The sequence below is a fragment of the Euleptes europaea genome, unplaced genomic scaffold, assembly GCF_029931775.1.
Source record: "Euleptes europaea isolate rEulEur1 unplaced genomic scaffold, rEulEur1.hap1 H_1, whole genome shotgun sequence".
In the NCBI taxonomy this organism is placed as follows: domain Eukaryota; kingdom Metazoa; phylum Chordata; class Lepidosauria; order Squamata; family Sphaerodactylidae; genus Euleptes; species Euleptes europaea.
This window is the reverse complement of record NW_026612049.1, coordinates 344,702-355,864: the sequence shown is the minus strand read 5'-3', so window position 1 is coordinate 355,864 and position 11,163 is coordinate 344,702. Positions and strand designations below refer to the sequence as shown.

At 39.2% G+C, this 11,163-nt stretch overlaps 1 protein-coding gene across 4 annotated transcripts in view; it reads right to left on the bottom strand.

Annotated features, from left to right (window-relative positions):
* Positions 1 to 1,264: 1,264 nt before the first annotated feature.
* The window catches only part of LOC130492894 (PC4 and SFRS1-interacting protein-like), a 44,535-nt gene continuing 34,636 nt past the window's right edge, over positions 1,265 to 11,163 (bottom strand). For 2 of the 4 annotated variants that reach the window (XM_056866655.1, XM_056866658.1), the window contains exons 13-16: positions 10,020 to 10,121; positions 9,564 to 9,783; positions 2,666 to 2,777; positions 1,267 to 1,538 (exon numbers count right to left, since the gene is read on the bottom strand). In XM_056866655.1, the coding sequence (XP_056722633.1) occupies positions 1,478 to 1,538; positions 2,666 to 2,777; positions 9,564 to 9,783; positions 10,020 to 10,121 (495 nt within the window). In that variant the 3' untranslated portion in view covers positions 1,267 to 1,477. Of the gene's footprint in view, positions 1,539 to 2,665; positions 2,778 to 9,563; positions 9,784 to 10,019; positions 10,122 to 11,163 lie in introns of all 4 variants that reach the window. The other 2 variants (XM_056866657.1, XM_056866659.1) reach the window with 2 other exon arrangements.

Genomic DNA, 11,163 nt, shown 5'->3' with positions numbered 1-11,163 from the left:
GGGTGGAGGGCCTGCGACAGGACACACCCATGGATGTGCCTCACAAGTAGCTTCTGCAGAACCACAGAGATATGTTGTCCTTTTTAGTTACTCATGACAGCCAGCCTTTTGACTAACTGCTGATTGTGGAGCTCACGTGACACTCCTGTGCACAAAGTCTTTTTTTTAATAAACACAATCATTTAAGAATTAACCCTCCTCTTTGTAACTAATAATTTCATAGCCAGGGTGGAGAATTAGGTCCATCAGCTTTGTAGTGATTAGTGAAAGCACAAAATTGAAGAAAGGGGCAAATAATAATGGGCCAAGACCTATAACACTTAGCAAAGGAAATATCGCTCACTTTTGGCAGAGAGGAAAAGGACAGGCAAAGTTCATTTTAGAAAGTAAGTATGCAAACAGTTGTAGCTTCTGCTATTACTGCAAAATGGTAGCCTGGCGATCCTAATGGGACAGCGAGGAAAAAGTGAGCTGTCAAGTTTGAATTTCACGTATTGATCTAATGAGACAATTCCTGAGTTGCAGGCTTCAAGTTCATGGGTAAAAACATCTTAAGAAATGATCTCATGCTTGTCACTTTCACATATACATTTCTGTTCGGCCTGAGGAACAGTACTGGCAATTCCAATGCTTAGATACACATTTCAGACAAAATCAGGATACAGGCACTGAATGAAGCAGTTTATGGGGATCAGTTAAGTGGATCAGATGTATAGGTGAATTGGTCTCTTACACCCAGTATTAACTGGGACGTTTTCAATGAACATGTACAAATTTATTTTTTCTACATAACTTTATTTTTTGAAAACAAATTGCTTCAAGACAGTGTTTTTTGACTAATGTGCATCGATCAGTAATTTCAACGGAAACACCACAGTTTCCTTAGTATATCAAGAATACCAAAAGCATACCACGGAAAGTCAGAGCATATTAAGTTGGCACAATTAGCTTTCAAGAACAAAACTAACTTCTGTATAAAGGACTCACTGATTATACTTGTACTGCTGCTACAAAATGCTTCCAGCTTCTTACAAAACACAGTGAACAAACACTTTGGCAAACAACAGCTCTGAAAACTATGCACAGACAACAGGAAAAAAATGTTTCTACAAGTGGAGCAGTTTGGCAACTTTAAAAGAAATAACTTCTTTCTTGTCATTGACCAAATATGAACAGAGAATAGTTAGGAAAACATATACTACAGTGCTAGTCATTAAACATACAAACACTTTTCAGTCTCTAAATCGACTTGGTCTTTACACCTGAACTGCGTATTGCCTGTTAATACTGGGCAAATGGTATTAGGATGTTTAAATACTTTTAAAATAAGGTTAAAGGGAGATTCTTCACAATCCCCATGAAAATGTACACATTAAAATACTATGGTTATAAAATTTAAAACTTTCAGCGATCTAATTCTCAAATGCAAACCCTTATAGTCCTCTTTAATATGTGATTTACAAAAATTAGGCTGCATTCATTCACTTTCAGAGGTGGAAACCTGTGTCTTCTCTTGTTCTCTTCCATCACCAGACATTCTAGAGGGGAAAATAAGTAGATTTATTTTAATTGTATTTTGCCTGATATATTTTTACGGCCCAATGTATATCTGTGGGTACCGAACAAACAAGTAACATTATACATAACTGATTATGGAAAAGGTTCTTTTTGTGTGTGTGAAATCAGAAACCACCTAAGATTATAAAATGCTTTGAGTCAGAAAAGCCAAATGGTAGATCTCACCACCATACTTCCTGGTAGTACAAATAGAAGCTGAAAAATTGTGCCATATAGTCTACTACCTGGCTATGCCTAATGGTTTCTGCACATCAGTATTTTGGCCTGTTTTTTCCCGGACAAGTAATACTGCTGCATCTCTGCATTGGGTGTGACTGCAGAAGTGGCAGAAATACCCACTCCCTGTGGAGGATGACTGGCAGCTGGCAAGGCCCTGGCACTTAAACCTGCATCCACCTCTGCAGGATGTTCTTTGGGCTTGGAGGAGACTATTTTATCTGTTAATTTATTTTTTCGTGGTTCTTTCACTCTCATGGGATACACTTTGGGAGTTGCTGTCTTAGGGAAGTATCCATATTACTGTCAAGTTTATCTAAGCACAGTCCTAATATAGTATAGAATTAAATCCCACTAAACATAATAAGGAATGGTTAGTTCCTTATCAGATGCTAAACATCATGCTTCAAAAGCCATAAAAATTCAGAGTTAGTTCTTCTCTATTCTTTTAGGTGGTATGCAGTCACTGACTTTTAAGCAAGCAGTTCCCTTGAAATGGACACTGTCAACAGCTGAAGATTCAACCTTCAAATACTACCTTAGTACATCATGTAAAGAACAGTTATTAGAATATTAAAATTGGTACTCATTTGTTTAGCAAGAACAAGAGAAAATAGTGAAATGCAAGAAATAGGCCAGTGTGCCAGTTCATCTGAATGGATTTAACATTCAAATATTAATTTTGGTTATTCAAAAAAATACAACACTGAAATATCTTTTACTTGAACACGGAGCATAACTGGGTACTTTTTGTTCTCCCTAACATGAAAAAAACACTTTTAAAAACTTTTTTAAGCTTTATAAAACTGGTTGAAAATAACTGAAGCAGAATAAGTCATTTCTTATTGCTTCTTTTATTGTCACGCCTTACTTTTTCTTACTGCCTGCTTCCAGCTTCTCTCTTTTTTCTTCTGTGCCGCCTCCATTCTGTTGTGACTGGTTTGCATCTTGAGCATCAGAACTTCCATTGACTATTTTTGAGCCTTTAAAATGGAAAAGAAAAATTCTCATTTTAAAAAGACAGAATAGTACTGAACATCAGTTCTGCAACAGTTGTACTGATTATCAAGTAATATAACCCAGGAGACTGCTAAGTAATATTAAGTAATTAGTATTGCATGCCTAAAAACTGATACTTGAAATAAGATCAGAGGCAATTTTGGTAACTTCACAATTCTTCTTTGTTGCTTAGAAGCAGGTATGAAGTATGACAATACAGTTAAGAACTACAGCTTCCTAAATTGTGGAATTTGGAATACAGCAAGAAACACAAAAGTTCTCTGTCTCCTCTTATGTAAAGACACTAGTTTACATCTTACCTGCACTTTCCATTTGCAGAATGCACTTCTGCCACCGGAAGGAAAATTTTCACTGACATCCATCCCCCTTTTCATCCCCCATTTTGCTCAAGTAGTTGCTAGGGTCCATTCACCCCCAGGGTAAGGAGTTCAGGGGGCATGGCAATCCACAGCAGCAGGAGGGAATTGACAAAAACTGGCCCCCTTCTGCAAACTGAAAAATTAGGGTCCAAGCCAATGGTCCCAACTCAACTAAAGTTAGTTGACACTAATTCCTGTTGAAAACAAAGATACTTGAGTTTACTGGTAACTAATTTATCCCAGTAGTTTCCATGGAATTTAGTTATGACCAACAGGAATTTAAAATAGAAGTTATGTTAGCTATTTTTTCTCAATTCTAGAGAGGAAAGAGACAGCATAATCCCATTTTACTTAAAGGTCATATCTGGATAAAAACTCAATAACTCATGGGGGGGAATTCATCTCTCTAGCTGCTTCTCCTAGCCACACTAACTCAGACTCCTCTGTAGCCTCCCTGCGCTTCTTCCTTCTTTCCAGCCCCTCTCTTTGCTTCGTTTTTCTTTTCTCCCTACCTCAACTCTGGCTTTGCTTCCTCCCCCTATTCTTTGCTGTCCTTCCAGCCTGCCCATGCCTTCTGTCCCCCAACTCACCTCTGCAGAAACCATTTTTGATTACCTAGGCAACCATAGAGTGCTGTCTGCTGTTGCTAGGCAATTCAAAATGGCTACTAGGATAAAATAAAAATAAGAAGGGATAAAATAAAAACAAAAGTTCTAAAATTCAATATTTTTTCTGCAAACGGCCCCCCCAATTTGTAGAAACATCTCCTGTACCTTGCCCATTGAGCAGTTTTTTTGATCTGCATTCTACGCCAAGTTCAGATTTTAGTATCACAGACAGAAAAAAGAGAAAAAAGCCATATATTTCTAAAGTGCCACAATACATTAGAGCATTTTCAGCAGACAAGAAACCTCCTCAAAAGGTAATATAAAACACTTGAAATAAAAAATGTTATTAATTGTATTAGCATTTTATAGCTACTCAGTCCGTTGAAGAAATACAATTCAAAATCAGATTGAGCTTTTGGAAACACTTATAAATTATGTACTTTAACATTAAAGGAACTTAATACCTTCCTTAGAGCCAAGTAATACAGTAATCTACCATATTTACTTCACTGGAAGACTACCCTGAATGTAAGGCAACCCCCTGAATGGAAGGCATCCAAAAGGTTATACATAAAAGTAGATGACCCTGAATTTAAGATGACACCTCCCAAAAAAGGTAGCATTATAAACAGTTTATTACATAGTAATTAATATACATAAGAAATATAGACCAATAAAATAATTACTTCCACTTTTTGCACCTCTTTGCATTTGTGTGTGTGTAAAGTGCCGTCAAGTCGCAGCTGACTTATGGCGACCTTTTTTTGGGTTTTCTTGACAAGAGACTAACAGAGGTGGCTTGCCAGTACCTTCCTCTGCACAGCAACCCTGGACTTCCTTGGTGGTCTCCCATCCAAATACTAACCAGGGCTGACCCTGCTTAGCTTATGAGATCTGACGAGATCAGGCTAGCCTGGGCCATCCAGGTCAGGGCATTGTACCTGTTCACAAATAGTATTGGATCATGCTGTTTCAAATTTAAAAAGGCAAGAGACTGGCTTTTTAACACCCCTTCCCGCCCCAATCCCAACTATTAGGTAAAAGCTCATATAAATTTCCCAACTGGCAGTGCAACCCTAAACAGAAGTACACCTTTCTAAATCAATTGAAGTCAATGGGCTTAGGAGGGTATAAGTCTCCTTAGGAATGCACTGTTGAACTGTCCCCCTTCACAATGCTTTTGTAGGCTAGAAAGTCACTTTTCCAACAGAAGGTGTTACATCTCCAGTCCAGCAAGACATTTAAAATTAATAACTTTCCTTTCCTTATCTAAAATGTCCACAAACTCATAGCTAATTTTGCGAACTGCTGTAAAACCCATAGGCTTTAAATTTTTCTCTTGGGTGGGGGGATTACTAGACAACTCAGGCCTAAACCACAGGGGAATAAGCAAAAGCGGTGAGAGTGTGTTATTCTGAGCCAGAAACATGGGTCAGGAGAGGAGCAAATCCACCTCCTCCCTCCTCTTACTATTTGCCAGGCAAGGAGCTGCAGTTTCCCTGCCTCTCTTGTAATGACAAGCAGCTTGAAAGGCAGTACTTGCCAGACACAGGCCTTTTATGCATGACTGTTTCCCTTGCAGTCAAACCGCCCCCCTCCTCCCCACAAGGCTGTGTTTGGTTGTGTTTAGCCAGCATCCAGAAAACGCAGGGAAAACGTGCACAAATGCACGGGGAGAGCAAGGCGACCGCTGAAGGTCGGAAAATGCATACATAATCAAAACAAAGCCCCAAAGTAGTGTGGGGGGGTGATCGTGAGGAAAACAGCAATACATAAAAGGCCACAGTGTTACTTTCAGTGGCACTGCTCTCTTATGATGAATGAGTTGTTATGCTTTGTCCTGCTCTCCCTGCATGCACAGTGAATCATCTCTCACACTCGGTGGGTCTGTATAACCAAGTGAAAAACGACCCTCCTTTTTAGAAAGCCAAAAGGGTAAAAAAATGCCATCTTCCTTTTGAGTAAATACAGTAGTATGAAAACTGCATACATGGTGAGGTACAACAGAGTCTGTGGCTGGAGCAGCCTAATACATTTGAAACAAGCCATGTGATTACGAGTGCACACACATGTACAATCTATGTGCAGATTGCCCAAGTGATCTGTCTGCAACAAGAAAGTGGTGGAAAAAACTGCGTGCAGGAATACGTTCCTAGTTTATAAATATAAATAAATAAATAAAAATAATCTGCCCTCCCTCCACTGAGTCAGGGTTCAGGGCGGCAACACGTTGTACACTAACAGCAACTGCTCAACCTTTTAAAGCAGTTGCTATTCCCCCCTTTGCCGGTTGGGCAGACAATCCCACCGGCAGCCAGGAGTGATGGGGCTTGGGGACGTGGACACTGACGGGTCGGTGACCGGGGCTTTATTAGTGACAGAGAGAGGAGGACAGGGGGACACAAAGAAATGGCATTGGAAGGAAAAGGAAAGTATGGGTTGTAGGTGACTCCCAGCTTAGGGGTATGGAACGTCATGTGTCTAGGCCTGACCCCTTGGCCCAAGAGATGTGTTGCTTGCTAGGGGCAAAAATTAAAGATATTGTTGACCAGATACCAAAACTGGTCACGCCTCCAGATCATTACCCAGTTGTGATGTTATATGTGGGAACCAACGACACGGCCGTGAACACCATAGAAAACATTAAGACTGACTATGAAGCTCTCGGGAAGAAACTGAAGGGAATGGGGGCACAGGTGCTGTTTTCTTCAATCCTTCCTTTCAGAGGAAGGGGAATGAGATGGAAACAAAAGATAATAGAAGTGAACCACTGGCTGCGTTGGTGGTGCCGGCAGGAGCAATTTGGATTCTGGGACCATGGGCTAGGTTTTCTGGAAGAATGTTTTTGGAAGAAACCTGGAGAGATTCATCAGGAGGGCTTTAAACTGACGCCACAAGGGGAAGGAGACAACAAACAAGGATTTAAATGAAGGAGAGCAAACAGCAGAGGTCCACCTGGGAGGGTCAGGTCAAAAGAAGACGAAAGTGCGAGGTTTCAGGTGTCTATGTATCAATGCCCAAAGCTTGGGCAATAAGAAGGAAGAATTTCAGCTTCTAATGCAGTCAGAGGGATATGATTTAGTAGGCATTACAGAAACTTGGTGGGAAGATTCCCATTACTGGAATGTAGTAGTGGATGGATATGAATTCATTGGTTCTTGTAGGTTATCCGGGCTGTGTAACCGTGGTCTTGGAATTTTCTTTCCTGACGTTTCGCCAGCAACTGTGGCAGGCATCTTCAGAGTAGTAACACTGAAGGACAGTGTCTCTGAGTGTCAAGGGTGTAGGAAGAGTAATATATAGTCAGAAAGGGGTTGGGTTTGAGCAGGACAATACTCAGCTCAAACCCAACCCCTTTCTGACTATATATTACTCTTCCTACACCCTTGACACTGAGAGACACTGTCCTTCAGTGTTACTACTCTGAAGATGCCTGCCACAGTTGCTGGCGAAACGTCAGGAAAGAAAATTCCAAGACCACGGTTACACAGCCCGGATAACCTACAAGAACCAATGAACTCTGACCGTGAAAGCCTTCGACAGGATATGAATTCTTCCAGAAAAACCTAAAAGGTCGAAGAGGTGGAGGAGTGGCACTGTATGTGAGAAGAGGATTTGCTTGTCAAGAAATACTGGAGAAGGAGGGTGACAGCCCAGTGGAAAATATCTGGGTGAGGTTAAGGGAAGGAAGGACAAACAGTTTTGTAGTTGAAGTCTGCGACAGCCCTCCTGACTAGGGTGAGAAGGTGTTCAACAGTGGAACCAGCTTCCTAGGGAGGTGGTGAGCTCCTTGTCACTGGCAATCTTTAAGCAGCGGCTGGACAAACACTTGTCAAGGATGCTCTAGACTGATCCAGAATAAACGGAGTTGGACTAGATGGCCTGTATGGACCCTTCCAACTCTATGATTCTAGAAGATTTCTTGCTTTGGAGGAAATATCTACCATTAACAAAACAGAATCTTTGGATCCAATTCAATGTGTTAAACATTGTGTCATGACTTGACAGCTACAAGTTAGACCATTGCAAAAAAAACCAAAAACACTTTTGTAGTATTTCCCCTGGTTCAGATCAGAACAATCCTTTTATTTAAAAGTCTGCCTTCTAGTAACTGGAATTAGAGAATAGCGCCGGGTCTTGCAACAAATGTAGAGAATGTATCTTTCTTTACAGATAATACAAAACATTAAATATAAGCATTAATAAATCAAAGTGTGATTTATTTTATTCCATAAAATTGCTGATCATTCTTGTATAAAATTTAAATCAGTCTTTAAAATCCAGCAACTTGCTGCTATATTCCTGTTGAAGAGATGCAGCATGTAAATACAATAGGGCAGTTAAAAAGTTGACGTGATTTGTGAAAAAGCTAAAAACCCATGAAAGTGTAGGTAGCTTGCAAAAAAATGAAACATGGAAAAGTGTTTTCCTATCATAAAAAGCATCAGCTATTAAATACATGATCATTATTACTGAATTCTCTCTGCACTCTGAACGTATTACTTTAAATCTTTCTTAAACAAAATGTATCTACCCTGGTGGCCACAGTGCAGATCTGGGTAAGTTGCCAACTGCTTAGTTGTAAATCAGCCATTAGAATAACATACTAAGTAATGCTACATTTAATATTTTTATGTGTGTGTGTGTAAAGTGCCGTCAAGTCGCAGCCGACTTATGGCAACCCCTTATGGGGTTTTCAAGGCAAGAGACTAACAGAAGTGGTTTGCCAGCGCCTTCCTCTGTATAGCAACCCTGGACTTCCTTGGTATTTCTATAGCAAATGCATATACACCCTAACATTTCTTAAATGTGCCTCAACTCAATAGCATGGTTCAGCAAGTTTTGCCTCTGGTCATTTGTGCTCATTTTTCCTGACAACAGCTTCTGGGTCTCACAGAAACCACTCTGGGCAAAGGCCAAATACAAAAGGCCAGTTGGAACATCATCAAAACAGGAATAGCTTTCGCTATTTTTAGGCTGAATCTTTTGCTGCTTCAGGAAACCATGTTCCAATGTCTGATACAGCAGAGGAAAAGTACTTTATTGCAATGAAAAAGGAAAGGAAAGGAAGAATTTCACTGTACTAGCAAAGCCACAGAAATGTGAACAGAATAGACATGATTTAAAGAAAACACAATCATGTGCAGGAAAGAAACATGTAAGACTGGATAATGTCCTTTTGCTGCAGCAGATTGGCAGCTCTGAAAAGTTTATAATTTTGGAAGTGATATAAATTGCAAACCAACAAAAAACCAAAAGCAAACAAACAACCCTGCAAGAAACTATATGTGAAGCCCTCTCTCACAGTAGGTTAACATATTTGCTACCCAGTCATAGGACACAGAATGATCCTCAGGGATGTGCATATCCTTTCCCCCTGTACTTCTTCCCAGGTAGAAAGTAGCACCTGATGTGCTGCATGATCATGTCTCCTTATGTTAACCCAGTTTACACTGAGGGTTCAATTTCTGCATCCTGTATTCAGGTAGAAAACCGTGATTTAACTAAGTTTCAAAATTCAAAGCTCATTTTTAATAAAAGGAAATCAACTGTAAAAACTAATGTTCCTATTAACCTGGTTTTTCAAAACAAAATGTGTCTAACTTGTGTTGACACTTAATGGGACAGAACTTTTAGACACTGACAGTGTCAAAGTAGCATTTCATATTGAATTCAGAGATCAAGATCTTATCGTAATTGGAAGTTAACATATACAGACATTGGCCAGCCACAGTTGTTTGTGGGATTAGAATTTAAATAGTCCTCATGGCGCTTCACATACCTGTTTGCTCTCTATCCTTTTCTGTTTTCTTGTTTGGCCCTTTCTTCCACTGTTCTTTGGTTTTGTTTGCTTCCTCATGCTGCTTCTGCTCAGCAAGTGACTTATTCAGCACTTGTGAAAGAACAGAGTCTCCTTCTCCAACAAGAAACATGGTCTTGAATTTGTTGTAGAGCATAGTGGATTTCTCCATTATAACTTGGCTGACCTTGAACTTTCGTATCTGAAGAAATGTTTGACAAAAAGAGATGCATCTGTATCTGCTACAGGATGTGAGCTGCTCAAAAACATTCAGTAGTTAGTGAAATAATACACTGTATTACAAATAACATTCCTATTCAGAACACTGAATTCCAGTTTTGTAAAGAGGAGGTTTTATAATTCAAGATTCATTAAAGGTAAAGGTAAAATATAAATTAAACTTCTACATTTCTTTATGAGAAGAGCTACCAATCTTACTTTCTTGAGGGTCAAAATCATCTCTGTGTGCTTCTGAGCTTGCTGCATTGTTACTTGAAGTGAAGCAAGTTCATCCAAAGCCTCAATGCACCTGTTTACATCCTGAATGCAACAGAACCCAAAAATTTAATCACAAAAAAACCTGAAACACAATTTTTAAAAAATGTTTAAAATCCCATGTGTCTAAATTCCTGACAGAACAAACATTGTACTTCACTAGAGACAAAGATGGGCTTACAAGTATTTTTAAATAAACTACCCTGTGTGTGGGTCAAATAGATCTACCCCAAGTCAGTCACAGAATTTTTTTTTTTTTTAAGGCTGCACTGGGCATGACTCCAGCTGCAAAGAAAAACCTAACATTATATTTCCCTTTGGCATACAGGAATAAAAGAAAACCAGAGAAGAAACTGGGGTGGGGTTCATACCCCAGTAGACACAATATTAGGACTGAATTGATCCCACCATTTTAAAATATAAAACACTGTGAAACTGACAGAAATATATAATGATAATTTACTTGGGCATTATTATGCCCCTTCCCAAAAGGGATTTAGGAAGCTCCCAACAGCACATGCCCTTTCCTGAAAAATTTATATCTCTAATTAGTGACCTCCGAAGGTGTTCTGTACACAAACAAATGACATTTAAGAAAACAGACAAAATTCTATTTCATTTTATAAGCCCCGCTCTCAGAACAAATGTAAATAATAGGGTCTGGTCTTAACACAGACACAGATATAAGCAGTAAAGAGTTTTAGTATTTAAGGGCGAGGGTGATTAAGATGGTGCTTTCAAATCAACAGAGGTAGAAATGCCTCTTACTGTTGAGAACATACTGCAGTTTACAAAAATTTAAAGCAGGCAGGGCATAAAACATCACAAGAACACTGACCTCGTTAACCTTGAGGAATACATGGAATGTGGAGTTGCAGTATTTTGAAAAGATAGTTTTACTAATTTCATTTATGCTTCGTGGTGTCAACTTGATCCCCTTTGTATAATGTAATTTTAGGTAAGATGTAATTATAGATAAGAAACTATTTAAGTGAATAGTCCTACTACTGAAAATGCTACGCTACCTTGATTTTTTTATGCAGCCCATCTTGTATATGATAAATTATATTTATTTGTTATTCTGCAT